This window comes from Mauremys reevesii, linkage group 2, assembly GCF_016161935.1.
Source record: "Mauremys reevesii isolate NIE-2019 linkage group 2, ASM1616193v1, whole genome shotgun sequence".
NCBI classification, from domain to species: domain Eukaryota; kingdom Metazoa; phylum Chordata; order Testudines; family Geoemydidae; genus Mauremys; species Mauremys reevesii.
In genome coordinates, this window is record NC_052624.1 from 172467134 (window position 1) to 172488128 (window position 20995).

At 44.0% G+C, this 20995-nt stretch overlaps 1 protein-coding gene across 1 annotated transcript in view; it reads right to left on the reverse strand.

Annotated features, from left to right (window-relative positions):
* F13A1 (coagulation factor XIII A chain) overlaps positions 1–18363 on the reverse strand; it is an 88638-nt gene extending 70275 nt beyond the window's left edge. Inside the window, exons 1-4 of the mRNA XM_039525962.1 lie at positions 18307–18363; positions 16839–16896; positions 15746–15925; positions 3084–3272 (exon numbers count right to left, since the gene is read on the reverse strand). Of these exons, the coding sequence (XP_039381896.1) occupies positions 3084–3272; positions 15746–15905 (349 nt within the window). The 5' untranslated portion in view covers positions 15906–15925; positions 16839–16896; positions 18307–18363. The remainder of the gene's footprint in view (positions 1–3083; positions 3273–15745; positions 15926–16838; positions 16897–18306) is intronic.
* Between the last annotated feature and the right edge of the window lie 2632 nt (positions 18364–20995).

Below are 20995 nucleotides of genomic sequence, written 5' to 3' on the forward strand. Positions count from 1 at the left end.
TTTAGATTTGTGGAAATAATTTGCCACTCATCAATAGGGCCGCACTGAGCTGGTCTGGCTCTGACTGGTAGAAGGTTGGGCAACCAGGCAGACCACATACAAAGACTAGCATGTGCTGCCGCTGCCCCTAAGCTAAAGGAGTAGGTCCATTAGCTCATCCCTCTAAACGTCTGAGGTCACTATCATTTCCCATTGGGCTCCTGTTTAATGAAAAGGTTTGCTGTAGCTATTTGCTGGTGACTTCTCTCTTGCTCCAGACACAGCACTGGAGGGACTGACTAGGGTCAGGATGACAGAGGCCAGTGGCTGGGCTGAGCATTTGGAAGTTGGGAAATGCAGTGTTTATGTCTGAATTACACAGAACACAGACTAGAATTGAGCCCAAGTCCAAACAGATGGATCTGGATTTCAAACACTCCAAAGCTTTAAGAAGAAAAAAAAAAGTTTGGCTCTGGGGTTTTGGTTTGGTTCATCATATGGAAAGGAGTCAATTGCAAAGTTATGATGTGGAACTGGGTTTGTATTGCAAGCTTCTCCACAGTATTCAGATCCATCTCTAATGTGAACTAGGGGGAAGTCTTTCCACTGACTTCAATGAGCCCTGGATCATAGGTTCTTCTGCAACCACTGAAATACCAGACAGTGCCCCTTGCATACCAGTACACTATGCATTCCCATGAAGCCATGGTGTGAAACTTGGAAGATGTATGTTGGGAAAGAGCCCTGTCAATGAACATGTATACTTTGTTTAATTGCATCATGTTATGTATGAGAAATCAATCTAAAAAGTTTCAGAATTCTTCAATAAAAAAATGTAAACAAATATCACTTTTATAAAGAATTCTGAAATTTGTTTTATACATCACACAATGCAATAACAAACAAACTTTCCATTTTTCACTTCTTCCAACTATAGTGTTTGTTTTAAAGATATACAGATGAATTGGAAAAGCCTTGAATTTAATTAAATCCCCAAAAAGACTAATACTCTTTGTGCATATTAAATGTTAAGGCATTTATGGATGTTCTAGCCAATCAGCTCATTAAACTACCACAACATGCCTCCTAACCCTAATTGAAATGAGAAGTAATGGGGCGGGAGGGAGGATGGTGGACTTGCAGACTGCAACTTCTTCACCATGTATATGTTTAAAAGATAGAGTATGTCTATCATAGAAAGGCAACGAATTATGAACATGTATCCACTTATTAGATTTAAGAGCAGAAAAAAATCAGTAATACAAGTTTCAAAATGCAGTTCTCAGGAAAGTATATTAAATGTCAATTCAAACTAATTTATATATAATCTATAACAGGAAGGAACAGAGACATCTTAAAAAAAATTCAGAGAGAACTCAGGGTGAAATTGTGACTTTACTAAAAGTCTGTATGGGGCAGCATACGACTCCACTGACCCAGAAGCAGAGTGGGAAGCAGTTTGTGACTCAGACCTGCAGTCTGCTTTCTTGCTTTCCCCCTTCTTTACAAAGCACATATCCTGCAGCCTATCCCCTGTTTGCACTGGCTGGTGCATTGTGGGAGGGGGTCATTTCCTCTCCCTGTGATGGAAGTATCTGGTGCAAGGGGTCACCATATGCCTGCTTTTATTCTCCTGAGTAGTCGTGCAGGATGACTCATGATCTGTTCTTTATGATTGCAATACCTTTCTGATTCCAAGTTTACAATCTTTTTTTCCCCTTGCCTAAGAATTTTCCAGTTTAATATATTGAGCAGCAAGTACACATTATAGAAATTCTCACAGTTCTATTGTTCTGTTTTTCCCTTTGTGCATAGAACTATTTTTTATATCAACACACACATTTCTGCCATTTCTCCTAACTACGATCTCTTGCTCTTTTCTCTAGATCCTCTGAAATTGCAAGTACAGTAACTCCTCACTTAACGTCCTCCCGGTTAACGTTGTTTTGTTGTTACGTTGCTGATCAATTAGGGAACATGCTCGTTTAAAGTTGTGCAATGCTCCCTTATAATGTTGTTTGTCAGCCACCTACTTTGTCCACTGCTTGCAGGAAGAGCAGCCCATTGCAGCTAGCTGGTGGGAGCTTGGAACCAGGGTGGGCCGGCAGCCCCTCTATCAGCTCCCCTAAGTTCCCTGTGCAGCAGCCGCCCAGCAGGCTATTAATTGCCAGGCAGTTCAGTTGTCCCTTCCCCCACAGACGTGTGCTGCTCCTACCCTCTGCCTTGGAGCTGCTCCCAGGAGCCTCCTGCTTGCTGTGCAGGGGGTGGAGGGGACGAGGGGTGCTGATGTCAGGGTGTCCCCATCCCCCCGCTCCTGTACCCCATCTCCACAGAGCAGTGGGGGACATGACAGGGGTCAGGACTGAGGGAGCTCCATTCATGTTGCCTTGTAGAGTGTGAGGCTACATTAACAAAAATGTGTTAACCCTTGAGGGCTCAGCTGAGGGCTCAGCTGAGTGCGAGTTCATCATTTAGCAGCAAGGCATTCCTGGGAAATAGCCCTTCCTCTTCCACTCTCTGACTCCACCACCTCAACCAAGCTTCACAATCATCATTGCTGTATACAGAATTAAATTGTTTAAAACTTATACTGTGTGTGTGCATATAATGTCTTTTGTTTGGCGAAAAATATTTCACTGGAACCAACCCCCCCCCCCCCCATTTACATTAATTCTTATGGGGAAATTGGATTCGCTTAACATCGTTTTGCTTAAAGGAGCATTTTTCAGGAACACAATACAACGTTAAGCGAGGAGTTACTGTAACAAGTTTTTCTAATCTGCCGTTAAACATAAACCAGTGATAACAATGGCAATCCAATATATAAAAGTACAGCTTTTGAATATACATAGAGGGACAAACCCTGCTCACATTTCTCATATGAGTAGTTCCATTGACTTAAATGCATGAATAAGGCTAGCCAGATTCAGGCCTCGTTTCAGCAACACATTTAATGCATATGCTTAGCTTTAAGCACGTCCTACTGTCTCACTGACTTTAATTGAAGAAGCTCAGGCCCTTAGATACTATATTATTTGGGACTGATACAGATATTCTATAAACTTGACTTTGCTAATACTACATAGCTCCTGTTTGGCACTTACCTATAAGGTATTCCACCCAGAACTGGTCCTTTTCAGGATTGTAAGGCCGGTTGAAGTCAATTTGGATAAGGAAAGGCTGTCCACGGCGTACAATCAACTTAGGGTGGTAGTACTTGTCAGTATGGTGCTCCTGCTTGTTAACATCCTGGTCACCCTTGAACATGTGAACTTCATTAACTTCCAAAAAATCTATGTAGACACACAAAGGGGGGGAAAATCAATTTCTTTGTTTCATACTGATATCATACCACTTATGGGCTCTGATCCTGCTCACTCACTCACATTGAGTAGTACTTGGTAATAGCCCCACTGAAGTGGAGAGGAAAATTAATATCTGATTGAGTTTTATACCCATTTGGCACATGTGTAAATGTCTTTGTAGGGTTCAAGAGAGAGGAGAATCAGGCCCCTTATGTGAAATGAGTTATATAATAATCCAGTGCTCTAGGGATGAATCAGGGCTGTGTCACAAGTGAGGCTGTTGACTATATCGGTTCCCTGCCTCATTGGTTGCAGAAGCTTGAAGGTGCATAGTGCAGGAGCTAGGGATTGCAGGATGAGAAGCGGGGTGTGGCAGGGGCAATGGCCCCTTCCCCTCTGTGGCCCCACCCCTGCTCCTCCTCTTCCCTGAGGTCCCACCTATACTCAAGCCGGAAGCTGGAGCTGGGTTGGGGAGCCCAGGCCTGCTACCTGCCCGGAGGGAGGGGGGTCCGACAGCTAGCCCCTGGCCTGTGTCCCCGCTGCCTATGTCCCCAGTCCAGGGCAGGTTGAGGGTCCATGGCTCCCCATAGCTGCCCATGCAGCTCTTACCCCAACCTGGATCTGGCTTCCGCCCTGGGGGTGGGGCCTCGGGGGCAGAAGAGCCACAGCCGGGCCATGTACATATGGATAGTATTTAAGGAGTTGTGTTTCTATGCTGAAAATTGGGTCCTTAAGGTCTTGGAGTTAAGGTAGATCACCAAAAGATGACATGTCTCGGACATCTTCCCTTTAGGCACCAGAAAACAGACACCTATCTCCCTCTCTGGTTATTTGAGTATTGAATGCCTCACAATGTATGCCTATTGGAGCCTGGGGAGGGGTTAAGGATTGTAAAATCTACAAGAGAGAAATAAACAGGCTCTGTGTGTCCTATTTATGAATAAACACAAAGGATTGGTATGGAATATCTTGGGGTGGAAGGAAACACATAGGATCCTTCATCTAGGAGGCAAACTGGCAGCATGCATGTCTAATGAAAGGAAAGTCACAGCCAACCTGGCTGTAAAGTGCTGCAAGGATTTTGGGTAAGCAATATTCTACAAGACATGAGAGGATCTTGTTAATTAAGTCTAGGCTCTAGAATGTTTGTTGTGATTTTGTGTGTAACTATTTGTTTCCAATACTACTTCTTGCTAACACTTGAATCTCTAGGCTTTTTAACATAAACTTACACTTGATTTCACTGTAAACATATCTAAGTGCTGTGAGTTAAGCAGAGCGGTGATGTGAGGTGGAACTGACAGAGCTGGGGTGTACAGGGAGACAGAGGGCTGGGAGTTTGGGATGTGCCAATTGCTAGTCTGTAGAGTAACAGTAGGGTCTGTGAGGCTTAGAGGGCACTGCTTGCGTTGCCCGGGGCTGGTGGAATTGGGGAGCTCATCCATGGCAGGTACAGAAAAGGCTTCCTCACACTAAGGGCAGGTGGTAGCGAGGTGCCTCACACCCCTGGGTATCCTCGGGAACCATCCCAGAAGAGCCATTCTCCAGAACTTGGGTTGAAGGAAAAGGCTGGCTACATAGGGAAGTAGACCTCCTCCTCCTGGTGCTCAAGGTATGAGCACCTGGATACTGGGCTCTTCTGAGCAGATGTCACAACACCACAAAGTAAATATCACATCACAACAAAACAAGGTTGCCCAACCTGAGCTTGCTGAAAGTCAAGATCCTTTGTCAAATTGGAACAGGGATGGTTCAAGTGGATTAGGAATTCAACCTGATCCCTGCACTACTCAAATTTTCTAATGATCAGAGTGCTTGTTCTTGGCACAGCAGCGAGATGGTCTCCTCTGCTTAATTTCCATCCAAGAAGTTTGAAAATTGCCTCTGTTTTGGGTGCCCAACTTGAGACACCTTGGTCCAACTGAAGGCACGGGTGTTGCATGTGGTCAGCACTTCTGAAGGGCAGGCCAAAGGTGGACCCTAAATTGGGGATCCAAAAACTGATGTATCCAGAATCAGAGGCCACATCTGAACATTTTGTCCCTGCTTCTTTTGACCCATTTGCTTGGTTCACGGGGCAAAAATTCACTATAAACAATACTAACTTAATTAAATCATCTACTCAGGTAATTATATCACACCTATCACTGGGATACCTGAATTCCTTGCAGAAAATGTTCATGCTATTATCTCAAATTGGCTCACAGCAGTAGTTTGTTCCTAAAATGAGCCCTGGGCTAGAACAGCTGCAGCACTCACATATACAGATGTATCTATCCTAAAACATTGGTGATCCTGGTAATTATAACAATGCATCTGAGTGGTGACCCTTTGGGCACAATACATTAGAAATTTTCCCATACCTGGATGAAATCCCAATAGCTGAAGTTAAGAGACTTAAGGTGGTCTCATGAATGATGCAGGTACATAATGCATACTGGAGACAATCCTATTGTCTCTGAATTAAATTTTAATTCAGCAACACAGAGAATTGTGGTTACCCAGTTGCGGGGGTGGAGGGGAAATCTACTGCCTCAGATGCTATCCTATTGGCCTATTATGGGAACACTTTAGTAAGGCATATCTCTGAGTGCACCAGAGTGGAACATACTGGTAGCAGTCAGAGGGTTAATCCTATCGCTATGGTAAAACTATGTAACAAGCTGTTTCCCTATCTTAATTTTCACCATGCTTCACAACACATATCCCCCACTGAGCACTTCCATTCAGTTATGCTGTGATCTGAACTTGCATCATTCTATCGCCAGTTGTATGAGTCAACTTTTCAAGAGCTCCTTCTGTTCTATCTAAAGCACCACTGTGAGAGGGAGCTTACTAGGACTTTATGACATAGGAATCCATATAAATACCTATTTAAGCTCCCATAAAGCTAATATTTTTTCTGTCCCATTTGCCTTCTATGGCTTGCTTGCTTTCAACATTCGCGCTGACAGAATCCTCTGTATTTTCCTTAGAAGGCAGATACCCTAAGTATATTGGCTTGTTATGCACTCAGCATTTTCCTTTTATATGGCTAGTGCCCTGCAACACAGGCGCTGACTCCATGGGGGGAGCTGGCTGCCAGTAGGTACTAAGCACCCATGGAAAAAATGTAGTGGGTGCTTAGTACCTACTGGCAGCCAGCTCCCCTCTTCCCCCCCAGCGCCTCCCGTCTGCCAGCGGCCCCGCTGATCAGCGCCTCCCCTGCCTCCCAGCTCCTCCTGCCCACTGCAATCAGCTGTTCCATGGTGTGCAGGAGTCACTGGGAGGGAGAGGGAGGAGAAAGGATGGTGCGCGCTCAGGGGAGGGGTCGGAACTGGGCAGGAAGAGGTGGGGCAGGGGTAGAGGGGGTGCAAAGAGGCAGGGCACCAGGGCATGGAAGAAGATGGTGCCTGTGCCCTGCAAGATCTTTGCAAAAACTTGGGCAGGTTCATTCCTGTGTCTATACTGCAGGCATAGGCCTTGGCACAGAGCCCCAGCAGCAGAAAGTCTGACAGGAAGGGCAATTTCAGCTGTGGAGAATGGTAGCAGCCTAGAGGGGAAGATGAGGGGGACCAGCTCAGCTCAACAAGTGGACAGTGCTAGTCAGGGAGGGTATGTGGCTGGGGCAGATGGAGGATATGCTGATAAGCTTATCCCTGCTGTAGCTTCCTCTGGTTCTGGAGCCTCTGGTGAAATTTAAAGCTGCTCCCCCACCCCCTTCTGAAACCCCTTTGGGTTCCCCCTCTCCTGCCCTATCCTCCCTCAGGGATATCTCCCAGGCAGGGATGAAGCATTTTTGTAAACATACAGCTTTAAATTAAGCTAGTGAATGGCCTGTGTAGCCATTTATTGCTAGAGCAGAGTGAAATTTTGATTTCCTATATAGATGACAATGGGTTAACTGTCATTGTTAGACTGTCTGATGACAAGACAGAAAAATCGGGGGGTTATCTGGGGTTGTTTTGTGACTTGTGATAAACGGTCAATAATTAAAGTGGTTCCTTCCAGTAAAAACTGATTTTTGCCAAGCTAGTCTGAAAGCTGTATGTATTGTAACTTGACGGAGCTGAAGGTCAAAGTTCAAGTTCAGCTTGCAGCCATGTCTGGTCCCAAATCCTGCCGCCAAGCTGAAAGTAGAGCAGCATCAGTGCCTAGTCACTAGAGTACCTGGCTAGGGGTCTGAAGATCAGTGTTCTATTTCTGAGTGCCACTAATTCCCTGTCTCACTCCTGTGTGTCAGTTTCCTCTTCTGAGAAATACAGTTAATACCACCCACCTTGGTAGAGTGGTTTGAGATGCTTGGGTGAAAGGCACTATATAAAAGATGTGACTTTTGTTAAAAAAAATCAAGCTCACCCAACCCCTTAAAGTCCATTTGGTGGTTGTTCTAAAGCAGACACCCCATAGCACAGAACATTAGCAGTAAGTGGTTCCAGTTACTACAACTCAACTTAAAAATGTTTGACATAAAGAGCAGGGCTTTACCTAACCACTACCCCTTATAAGGAAGTTTTGTCTTCCTTCTTTCCACCCTGGATGTGCCTGCCCTTGCAAAAAGATCGTGGACCAGATCCTCAGTTGGCATAAACCAATGTAGTTCGAATGTGGCTGCAGCTATGCCAGTTTACACGAGCTTCAACAGCGCTATGCCAGTTCACACCAGCTGAGGATCTGGCCCTCTCTTTTGTAGACCTTTAACAAAGGTGGCTTTGGGGAAACTGAGGCCCAGAGACATGTAAGTGGCTCTCGCAAGGTCACCCAGCAAGTCAGTGACAGAGTCAGGAATTAGGCTTCAATGGAGCTATGCACATTTGCACCATCTGGGTATCTGACCCAGAATTTTCTTAAGCTTTCTGTGGGTGCTTTTGAATATGGAGTACCAGAACTGAACCTTAGACAGAAAATAGGTCCATTTCATCCATTGATGTTAATGGAGTAACACACAGATATATTTGAACTAATGTTTCATTGTCATTTCATAAAATAACTGGCAAGATGAATACCCTTCCTTGAATAGTCTATTTTAAACTACAGAAACAAAGTTCTGAGAATTATAATTAAAGAAATATTCTCCAGCTGACATTTCCTGCTGAGATCATGGTCATATAGACCTAGCCTGTTTGAAAAATACCAGAGACACTTGTGGTTACAGTTAGATAAATGACTATGCAAAAATGGCATCTTCTCTTGCCACTATATACACAGGGAACAGACTTAAGTTATATTAGCTAACTTCATAACAAAACCATCCCCCTACCCCCTCACCACTCCTGCTAGCATCAATGCAGCTATGAAAGAATGGGCTGGATTCTATTCCACCTTACACACCCTCAGTCAAAAGGTCAACAGGATCTGCCTGGAGGATCTTTATAACTGGTCAGTATCGGACCCCTTGATGATCAGCTGTCAGCATGAGTTTCCAGTGCTGAACTAGGAGAAAAAAACCACACCTATCTTTCATTTTAGGAATTTGTAAGCTAATGTTTGCACTTTCCATTGACGACTACAGCTGGGTAAGCAGGTGTGGCTCTGTTCTAAACTGACTTGTGCTCCCTTACAATCATGTTGCATTGGCTTAGAATGCATTATATAAATTGCCACGTATTATAATTTGATGAACAAATGTGATATGTAAGTAATTAGGGGCTAAAACAGACCACTGTACAGTGCTCAAGTAAATCAGCTTTGCACAGAGGTTCTTCTTGGAAGCAGGGTGACACAGATAGGGTGACCAGACAGCAAATGTGAAAAATCAGGACAGGGGGTGGTGGGTAATAGGAGCCTATATACGAAAAAGACCCCGAAATCGGGACTGTCTCTATAAAATCAGGACATATGGTCACCCTAGGCACAGAATTCAGCCTGCCCTCACTGTGGGTGAAAGACTTGTGGTCAGAGGATCTGTGGAGTAGCAGATTCAGAGTTCACGCACTCATCCCTCACCCATTTTGCCCCAAGTCTCTCTTTCCTATCCTGGCACAAAAGTGGGGAGATAGGCGATGCTCTGCCGGGCAAGTGCAGTCCCCATTCATGACCTTCCTGCACCTGAGAGCCCTACCATGAGCTACTTCCTATGTCACTGATCCCCTCTGCATCCTTCATTGCTCAGGCCACTGAATAAAAATAAGTGTAGGCCCTCACAGTTGCATTAATGAAGGCCATGTACCTGATTTATTCCTTTTATAAGATTATTAGTTATCAGGTACTGATTGATGAAGCTGTTTAAGTGTAGTTAAGGACTCACAAATAAATCATAAAGATGCCGGGCTGAAAGGGGTCTCAAGCACTCATCTAGTCCAGCCCCTGCACAGAGGCAGGACTATGTATTCCTTAAGACCATCCCCGACAGGTAATTGTCCAACCCATTCTTAAAAACCTCCGATGATGGGGATTCCACAACCTCCCTTGGAAGCCTATTCCAGAGCTTAACTAGCCTTACAGTTACAAAGTTTTTTCTAACATCTAAACTAAATCTCCCTCCTGCAGATTAAGCCAATTACCACTTGTCCTACCTTCAGTAATTATAGAGAACAAATTGATCACTGTCCTCTTTATAACAGCCCCTAACATATTTGAAGACTCATCAAGTCCTGCTCAGTCTTCTTTTCTCAGAGGTAAATATGCCCAGTTTTCTTAACTTTTCCTCATAGATCAGGTTTTCTAACCTTTTTATCATATTTGTTGATCTCCTCTGGACTCTCTCCGATATGTGCACATCTTTCTTAAAGTGTGGTGCCCAGACCTGGACACAGTACTCCAGCTGAGGCTTAACCAGTGCCAAGAAGAGCGAGACAATTGCCTCCCCTGTCTTACATATGACATTCCTGTTAATATACACCAAGGATTAGTTTGACTTATTTATTTATTTATTTTTGCTACTTCATCATATTGTTGACTCATATTCAATTTGTGGTCCATTATAACTCCCAGCTCCTGTTCAGTAGTACTAGTACCTAACCAGCAATTTCCCATTTTGCAGTTGTGACTTTCATTTTTATAGTGTAGTACTTTACATTTGTCTTGATTTACTTTCATTTTGTTAATTTCAGACCAATTCTCCAATTTATCAAGGCCATTTTCAATTCTAATCCTGTCTTCCAAAGTGTTTGCGACCCCTCCCAATTTGGTGTCATCCACAAATTTCATATTTTCCACTCTATTATCCAGATCATTAATGGAAATATTGACTAGTACCAGACACACTGATCCCCATGACAATACACCTTCCTGGTTTGACAGAGAACCATTGATAGCTATTTTTTGAGTATGATCTTCCAAGCAGTTATGCACCTACCTTACAGTAATTTCATCTAGACCATATTTCTCTTTTTTGTTTATAAGATTGTCATACGGGACTGAGTCAACAGCCTTACTAAAGATCAAGATAAATCACATCTACAGTTTCCCCCCTATCCACTGGGCAAGTAACTGTGTCAAAGAAGTAAAATAGGTTGGTTTGGCATGATTTGTTCTTGACAAATCCATGCTGGCTATTCCTTATAACTTTATTAATCCTCCAAGTGCTTACATATTGTTTAACAATTTGTCCAGTATCTTTCCAAATATCAAAGTTGGGCTGACTGGTCTATAATTCCCAAGGTCGTCTTTGTTGCCCTTTTTAAAAGAGAAGTACTATGTTTGCCCAGTCCTCTGGGACCTCACCAGCCCTTCAGGAGTTCTCAAAGATAATGGTTCCAAGTTCCTTAAGCACCCTAGGCTGAATTTCATCAGGCCATACTGACTTGAATACATCTAACCCACGTAAGTTTTTTTTAAACTTCTCCTTTCCCTATTTTGCTGTGCATTCCTTCCCCCTTGTTATTAATATTAATTGTTTTATGTATCTGGTCGCAAGTAACCTTTTTGGTGAAGACTGAAGCAAAAATAGGTGTTAAACACCTCAGCCTTCTTGGCGTTGTCTGTTAGCTCTTGTTCCCCCACTAAGTAGAAGGGCTATACTTTACTTTGTCTTTCTCTTACTCCTAATGTATTTATAGAACCCTCTTCTTATTGTAATGTATTGCCCTTGCTAGATGTAATTCATTTTGTGCCTTAGCCTTTCTGATTTTGCTACTACATACTTGTGCTATTCTTTTATACTCATATGAATAAGGGTTGCAGAAGTATGTCCTTGTCTTTTCTCATCATCAGCTGTATGCTGCGTTGTGGGAAACCAATCTAGAACAAATCAGAGAGGGAAATGTCCGTTTGATGTAAAAATGCTCAACATATTTCTTACTACAGCCCTTATGGAAAAGTCCAGTGGAATTTAAAAGGGATGAAACTTTTGTAGCAATTACTCAAGAAGCCTATAGACTTAAACAAAGAATAGTAACCTTGTTCTAGAGTTTTTAAAACTGCTGATTGATCTAATAGGGAATTGTATCCTTTCTGTGGACAGAGTTATGACAAACGTTGGGGTTTAAAATTGTATATAAAGAAAGTTTATCATAACCCCACCCACAGAGAGGATACATGATAAACATTATCTATATAGATTTCAGAATAGCAGCCGTGTTAATCTGTATCCGCAAAAAGAACAGGAGTACTTGTGGCACCTTAAAGACTAACAAATTTATTTTAGCATGAGCTTTCGTGAGCTGCAGCTAACTTCTTCGGATGCATAGACTGGAACACACAGACAGGAGATATTTATACATTTATATTTATATAGGATTTTAAACGCCACCCATAAAAGGGATACAATTTCTGATCAGAATGATCAGAAGGTTTAAAAACTCTAGAGCAAGGTTACTATTCTCTATTTAATTCTACGTGACTTTTCCATTTGGGAATCCTGAGTTCTCCATCTCCCACTCTAGTTTGCTCTAGATCATTTTCTTACAGGCAGAGGCATACAGCCAATGGTGAACTAACAGAGCCCTGGTGGGGGAGGACAATATTTTGTCAGAGCCAAAGCACATTTTTTTCCTTGTGCCTGGAACATCTGCTCACCTCACTCCCTCAGATTTACCAACACTCCATTTATAACAAGGCTAACAAGATCATCATTAACTTATGTGAGGAAATCTCCTGAGTTTCCAGTGGAATGATGTTATGCAAAGCTGCAATCTCATGGCATCTCCTCAATTCCTTCCCAATGCAGGAACACTCCACATAAAAGTTGCAGTGCCCCCATTGACAGAAATTACATGTGGGACTTCTGTGGAGTTGGAGGAAGAGTGGAATGTGATGCATCTTTGTCTCAGCACTCTGATTCCTCTGACAAAATTTGGGACCATTCAGTGGGGAGTTTACTTCTATTTTCACCCTGCTTTCAGAAATAAGAGGCCAGGTCACTCCTTCTGTTATTTTCAGACTAGCACCTTCAAGAAAATAAAAAGGAAATTCATCCTATAGCTCCAGTATCTGTTTGCTTCTTCTCAGGTCTTTATGAAGCTTGTGTCAAAGTGCAGCGATCTATGCCTGCAGAATTTTCCCCATACACACTTTCAACATCAAAAGTGTTTAAAATTAACAACTGTACATTGACCGTGTGCAGCTGACCTGTGCCTTTACAACAAAAGTTGTTGTTGTGTTAGTTGCAATGGCCAAAATATCTGCAAGGCTCCTGGTAATTGTATGCTTTAGACATCAGCATTAATAGAAAATAAAACTAGGAAAGGGATACAATGAAAAGCACAGGGATGTTTAGAGCTTTCTACAGACCCCCTTGAACAGCTGAACCTCTTTGTTCAAAACAGAGAGCAAGCAGCAGAGGGACAGCCTTGAAGCAAAATCCTCTTGATTGGCAGACATCAGCGTTGGACCAGATGTTCAGGGCAAGCTCATTTCATGTGCAAGAAGGAGCAATTTGATGACTTAAAACATTTATAAAGGAAGAATTTAAACTTTCATGGCAACACATTAGCACAAGTTAAGGTGCTTTGTCAATAAAAAAAATGGCCTTCAAACTTCATGACTTCCTAAAGAACAAGACAGAAATGGCTCCAAACTAGAAGAATTGTGGGTACTTTATTGATTTGAATCTCAGGTAGTTCCAGTCACAAAGGCACGGCTCATTGGTAAGTCTTTGGATGGTGCAAAGGAGGGTGCGCTGGGTGTTTCCTGTCCAGTGCTAGTAAGAGTGGACACAAGTAAGGATAAGTATTGAGCATATCTTCCACAACTGAGCACCAGGAAGTTTCAAGCCCCCCAGACAGGTTTCTGCTGAACTCACCTAGGTAAAAAAGGGGCATGATATGGATGAAGAACGAGTGTGTCTGGAGAGATATGGATGTCAGTCTCTAATTCTTAGCTGGTTAATAAAGCACTCAGCTATTAGCCCACCATAAAGCCTTATTCCTCCCACTAAGTAGGAGTAACTTGGCAAGCAGAGCAAAGGAAGGATGGTCCCATGGTCAGGGTGCTGACCTGAGAGCTACAAGTTCAATCTTCCTCTACCACAAACTTCATGTATTACCTTGTATAAATCACTTAGTCCCCCATTTGTAAAATGGGAATAATAGCACTTCCTATGTCACAGAGGTGCTGTGAATATAAAATCCTTTGGTTAGTGTGAGGTGCTCAGATATTGTGGTAGCATAGGCATGGAAGCAGCTTAGGCAGAAAGCACGCTCATTGACGCAGGCCTCAGCTCCCCGGCACGTCCTGTCCTGCTGGCAAATTCTTACCTTGTGCTTGTCTGCACAACACTGCACCTGCTCTGTGCAGCAAGCACCAACCCCAAAATGCAATACTCAGCCAGAGTTGTGTGTAAGACATGTTGGTCTAGAAAAATAAGAGGCCAGGTAATTTCTTCTGTTATTTCTGAAAATGGGGTGAAAACAGCAGCAATTCCTCCCTCCCCCCCAGTCACCATCACACACCCTGCAGATCCTTTTCAAAGTGTATTTTCCTGGCTATGCTGACTGCATTTTCCTCGGTTCTGCTGGAAAAATATTGCTACGGGATAATGTGGGGCAAACGAGTCCCCTCAGAAGCAGTGAATCTTTCCAGGCAGATTCTCCCCTTCAGCACATTATGATACAAAAGAACCTCTACACTTATCTATTTAAAGGCAGAGTTCTAGGCCATCAACTTCCTTGCCTTGTACATTAATAATCTCTTGGCCTGCCAGCGAGGCAGGAGGCGGACATTTCAGACTACTCACCACCTTTTACTTGCCTGAAAGTTTTAATTTTGTTGGTGGAAAACATCCATAAAAATCTCCCCCAACTCTACCCTTATACATGGGTTCTGATCCAAAGCTCTTCAAAAGTCAGTGGGAGTCTTTCCATTGACTTCAACGGGCTTTGGTTTGGGGCCACAACACAACTTCTCTAATCTTCCTCTCAGGCATCTAAAGACCTTAGGCTTCCCTGATTTTACTAATGTTTCTCCTTTGAGATCCTATGTATTCACGGTAGTCTGAGCTGGACCTTCCTATGTCGTGTTGCACTGTGCTACATTATATCAAAACACAAACCAACATACAACAGCAAGGATGTTTGCAAAGCATAGCCCGTGGTTCCACTCTTAACACGACAGTTGCTTGCCCATTTTTAAAAGTGATGTTTATTAAAGAAACATTTATGTATTAGGATGAGAAGGGTGGGTGAATTTGTGGCTAAGGCATGGGTTTAGGGTGAAGGAAATCAAGGCTACACAGTCTTCAAGTGCAACTAAAGCTCTCCATTCCTCAGTTTCTTCATCTGTAAAATGGAGATATTACTGCTTACCCACTTTTGTTATGTGCTTTGAGATCCTTGGCTGAAAATTGTTATAGGAGTTTCATATTATTATATCATACTGCCCTGGTTGCTCTGTAGAACTAGCTCACCTATTAATTTCTAATAATGTTTGTTATAAATTTAGCCTCTTAGGCTAGTGAATCATTCACGCGTCAATCCTGATTTCTTTAAATGTATGTTATTTATAAGTATTATTTTCATATTATTTTCAGCTGGCATGTGAACCTGTTTGTTCCAAAGACTTAGAATTGTTACTCAATGTTGTTTGACATTCAAGTCACATGATATCAGTTCTGATCCCTGATTGTAAGCTCTGGAGCATAACAAGCAATTTCTGGTAATTTTAAAGGCTAATTCAAGATTTGCAAACATTTTCAGAAATAACCCGCAATCATCTGAATGCTTTTGAACAACAAATAATATGATCCCCACAAGTCACAATGAACTGAACTCAGTGTTATAGTTGTCAAAATATTCCTGAATCTGCCTCCTCCATCTACTATTTGACATGGTCAACCTGGGGCAGTCCACTTAATTTCTCTGTGCATCAGCTTCTCCGCCTGCAAGACAGAACTTCCTTTCCTCTTTCTGACAGGGATGGTCATTGGTTAAACCCTATAAAGGCCTTTGAGATCCTCAAATGAAAGGAGCTACAGAAGTACAACAAATTATCATTACCTACCTTTGTTATTACAAGTGTTTTTATTTTACTTCGTAGACGTAAACAGATGTAGGTACTGGAAATATAGAAAGGGTTCAACTCTTAAAATGTGCAATACACTGTACCTTTCAGGTTAACTCCCCTAGGTACCAAAGCAGTCATCTCCATGACAGGGACCTCATCTTCTTCAGCATTGGAGATGTTTGGGGGGAGGGCTCTTCGGCCACTCAGGCTAGGGGGAATTGTTTTTTTCTTCTCTTTGTCAGCGTGCGTTGGTTCAGACATTGTAACGGTGGTGCAATCCCCTAAAAGGAAAAAGGAGAGCAAGAGAAAAGAAAAGCGAGCTAGAGCCCCACGTCTGAGAGGGAGAAACAAATAACCGTGTGCAATGCCAATGAGCTCCACATTGTCAGTCTCACATAAATAAAACAAAGGCAGAAAGCATCAGTCTAACGATGGATTACAATCCCCTGAGGCTTGGAAGGTATTTTGTTATTGTCAAAACATATGATAAAGAGAAGAAAGAATAAACTCAAACACAAAAGGGTTTGTCTGGGAATAGCAAGAGTTTGAAACATTTGGGAGATTCCATGGGTTAGGATTAAATACATACATAACCCTCCAAAAAGGCATCACTGCAGATTAAGTGGTGAATTAATATCCCTGATGAGTGAATCTCACAAATTCTCTACCCTGATTTAATACACACACACACACACACACACACACACACACACACAAAGTATACTGCATCATGAGTCTGAAACACTATAAAGTGTTTGAAATGAATGCTATCATATTTTGTATAGGGCTTCTACATATTTTACACACACAAAATATCTGAAGATTTGCCCACAGACACACAGACAATAAAATCACCTCCCACACCCTGCAGGTTGCAAGAAAAAGGGGAGAAAAACTTTCCCTCCACTGACTTCTCTAGAGTAAATCAATTAAAGGGAAATTGCAAATATTGGATGATAAGAGATTTCTCTTTGAGGTAGCATAAAGCTGATTTCACATCGTGTGTGTGTGTGTGTGTACACGCATGCATGCATGCATGTGGCAATGACAAAAACACTGCAGCCTGCTCAGAAAAAAATACTCAATGCTGAGAACTCAGCTTCTTCCAAATACCCATTCAGGCAGCATTTCAAAACGTGGCAATTATTTAATAGCATTAATCTTTTAAAGAAAGTGTTTAGCTAGCCAGGGTACCTTCTTTCCAGATGTTCTCTTTCCTGTTCCTGGTAGACTTTCTCAAGTGCAATGAAATCTGGAAATAGTTGGGGGCTCTTAAGTAACTGCAATATATCCCCTTTCCTTCCCCGCCCTCCTTGCGGGGCTGGGAGACTTCCCTTCTTGACAAACCCTCCCCATACCACCTCCAGGCAGCAGCAACAGCTGCTGGAGCCTTGGGTGCCTCTCACTCTTCTGCCCCACCCCCACACATATACAGCAGAAGGATTTCAATATACAATTTTCAGTGTATATGGTAAAAGAAGTTTTGCCAAAGCAGAACTCAGCAGCACCTCAAAGGGGGTGGGCGGGGAGGGGCAAAAGTAGTTATAAGCCACCTTTATGGCTCCACAGTCCTGGGGCTAATCCTGGTACCTCTCATTGCTGCTCAAAGTTCTGCCAGGTGCACAGCCCCCAAGGGGATATTATTCCATCTGGGGATTGCCAGATTATAAAGGGGCATTCCCCTTTCCCTTAAGCATGCCCCTGAAGACAATGGCACAGATCCAGTCGTGCTAGTTGTATGCTACTTGGGCTTGCCACACTCGGGAATTTCAGCCAGCTGGTTAAACTTGCTGTATTGCCCCTTTGCACCACTAGAGTGGTGCACAGGGGCCATGTGAATCTGGCCCAAAGCTGGGTTATTTCACTCAGTCTTAAATACAGGCCAGATCCTTAGTTGATGTAAATCCATACAGATGCATTGAAATCAATTTATACCCCCTTGAGGATCTGGCCCAGAGCCTCTATACTGTGCATGAACAAATTTCCCACATTCTGTACATTGAAGTTTTGTGCATGCAAATATCTACATGCACAATTTTGCAAGTGCAAAATTAAAGTCACATTTATCATTTGGGGCCTGTATATCTGCAGTTAAATGGCCACAGCTTGGGGAATTAACTCACCCTTCTGTCTCAACATGTATTAACTGCTCTTTTACAGATAAATCCTAGTAGCAAAGTGTGCTCTGATCCCCTCAGCACCAACGAAACCCCCACATTGCCTCCAGACACAATAATGTTCCCCCTCCGCCCCACATAGTAAGAGTTGGTGGGAAGTAAAGGGGCAGAGAAAATGCATGAACTGAAGAGCAGCTGTTTTGTACCATCAGCGCTCTTGCTCTTCACATGCATTGCAAGCTGAAACTCTCCTGGGATTTAGTTCTGATTGAATCAACAGGAGTGCCCAGGCCTCACAATGGGGTTGGTGTAGCTGACACACTATGGCCTTGGCTACACTTGAGAGTTACAGCGCTGGTGGTGGCTTTATAGCATTGTAACTCACTCCCCGTCCACACTGGCAAGGCACATACAGCGCTGTATCTCCCTGGCTACAGTGCTGCATGTACTCCACCTGCACGAGAGGAATGAAGAGAACAGCGCTGCTGCTGCAGCGTTGGGGCGCCAGTGTAAAAAGGGAATAATCTTAATACGCTGTAACTGACCTCCGGAAGCTTCCCATGCAGCTTTTAAGTAAAGATAACACTCTTTGTTTTGTTGTGATGCCTCTTTGTTTTGTTGTCAACTCCGGGCTCCGGGAGCTGCTTATCTAAAAAAAACAAACACAGCTACTGTTTGCTGTGACTAGGCAGGCAGGGGGGCTCCCTTTGGAACGCCCACAGCTAGTGTTTGCTTGAGTTGAGAAACAGCGTGGCAGGTGGGACAGGGGGGGTCCATTTTGGAGTGGCTGCTTATCTGGTTTGTGAGGAAAAAAAGCTGTTTGCTTTCAGTGAGTGAGAGGGGAGTGGGGGAGGTGGACGGAACTTGACAGTGTCGGCTCCAAAAATCCACTCTCTCTCTCTCCCACAAGCTCCCTGTCACACTCCACCCCACCCCACTCTTTTGAAAAGCACGTTGCAGCCACTTGAACACTGGAATAGCTGCCCATAAGGCACCGCTCCCAGTGCTGCTGCAGATGCTGCAAATGTGGCCACGACAGTGCGCTGGTAGCTGTCAGTGTGGCCAGACTGCAGCGCTTTCCCTACTCTGCTGTACGAAGACAGGTTTAACTCCCAGCGCTGTACAGCTGCAAGTGTAGCCATACTCTATGACACCCGGAGAGCTGCTTACACCTAAAGAGTTGTGCAGAAGTCCCAGCTCAGGTGGGGCCAAATGGAACTCCACAAGTGGCCATTTTTAAAGTAGAACTCTAGCGCTTTTTCCATGTAGGGAGAACCTATGTCGCCATAGTTGGTGAAGGAGCACAGTGAAGCAAAGCAAGTATTGTTTTAGGAGTGAGAGAAATTCCTGTGATTAACATATAGTGCACAACACAGTCAGTGCTCAGTAAATAAACACCACTAGTCCTTGATTTCCCATGCTCTGAAAGACAACCTCACATGTAATATGACTAAAAAGCTATTTGAAATACTTGCTGAGGTCTGATCCTCACCAGTGGAATAGCCCCCTGGGACCATTTTAGACTCATAGACTTTAAGGTCAGAAAGGATCATTATGATCTTCTAGTCTGACCTCATCCACAACGCAGGCCACAGAATCTCACCCACCCATTCCTGTAACAAGCCCTTGACCTATGTCTGAGCTACTGAAGTCCTCAACTTGTGGTTTAAAGACTTCAAGGTGCAGAGAATCCTCCAGTAAGTGACCCATGCCCCATGCTGCGGAGGAAGGCGAAAAAAACCCAGGGCCTCTGCCAATCTTCCCTGGAGGAAAATTCCTTCCTGACCCCAAATATGACGATCAGTTAAACTCTGAGCACGTGGGCAAGACCAGGGGCGGCTCTAGCAATTTCGCTGCCCCAAGCACGGTGGCACGCCGCGGGGGGTGCTCTGGCGGTCACCGGTCCCGCGGCTCCAGTGGACCTCCTGCAGACGTGCCTGCGGAGGGTCCGCTGGTCCCGCGGCTCCAGTGGAGCATCCGCAGGCATGCCTGCGGGAGGTCCACCAGAGCCACGGGACCAGCGGACCCTCTGCAGGCACGCCTGCGGGAGGTCCACTGGAGCCGAGGGACCAGCAGACCTTCTGCAGGCACGCCTGCGGGACGTCCACCGGAGCCGCGGACCAGCGGACCCTCCGCAGGCACGCCTGCGGGAGGTCCACCGGAGCTGCCTGCCGCCCCTCCCCCCCCGGCGACCAGCAGAGCGCCCCCCGCGGCATGCCGCCCCAAGCACGCGCTTGGCGTGCTGGGGCCTGGAGCCGGCCCTGGGCAAGACTCACCAGCCAGACACCCAGGAAAGAATTCTCTGTAGTAACTCAGATCCCTATCTAGTGTCCCATCACATTGAGCATATTTACCGCAAATAGTCAAAGATCAATTAATTGCCAAAATTAGGCCATCTTATCATACCATCCCTTCCATAAACTTATCAAGCTTAGTCTTGAAGCCAGATATATCTTTTGCCTCCACTGCTCCCCTTCCAGAACTTCACTCCTCTGATGGTTAGAAACCTTCGTCTAATTTCAAGTCTAAACTTCCTGATGGCCAGTTTATATCCATTTGTTCTTGTGTCCACATTGGTACTGAGCTTAAATAATTCCTCTCCCTCCCTGGTATTTATCCCTCTGATATATTTATAAAGAGCCATCATATCTCCCCTCAGCCTTCTTTTGGTTAGGCTAAACAAGCCAAGCTCTTTGAGTCTCCTTTCATAAGACAGGTTTTCCATTCCTCGGATCATCCTAGTAGCCCTTCTCTGTACCTGTTCCAGTTTGAATTCATCTTTCTTAAACATGGGAGACCAGAACTGCACACAGTATTCCAGATAAGGTCTCACTAGTGCCTTGTATAAAGGTACTAACACCTCCTTATCTCTACTGGAAATACCTCACCTGATGCATCCCAAAACCGCATTAGCTTTTTTAACAGCCATATCACATTGGCAGCTCATAGTCATCCTCTGATCAACCAATACTCTGAGATCCTTCTCCTCCTCTGTTACTTCCAACTGATGCGTCCCCAGTTTATAACAAAAATTCTTGTTATTAATCCCTAAATACATGACTCTGCACTTTTCACTATTAAATTTCATCCTATTACTATTACTCCAGTTTACAAGGTCATCCAGATCTTCCTGTACGATATCCTGGTCCCTTTCTGTATTGGCAACACCTCCCAGCTTCGTGTCATCCGCAAACTTTATTAGCACATTCCCACTTTTTGTGCCAAGGTCAGTAA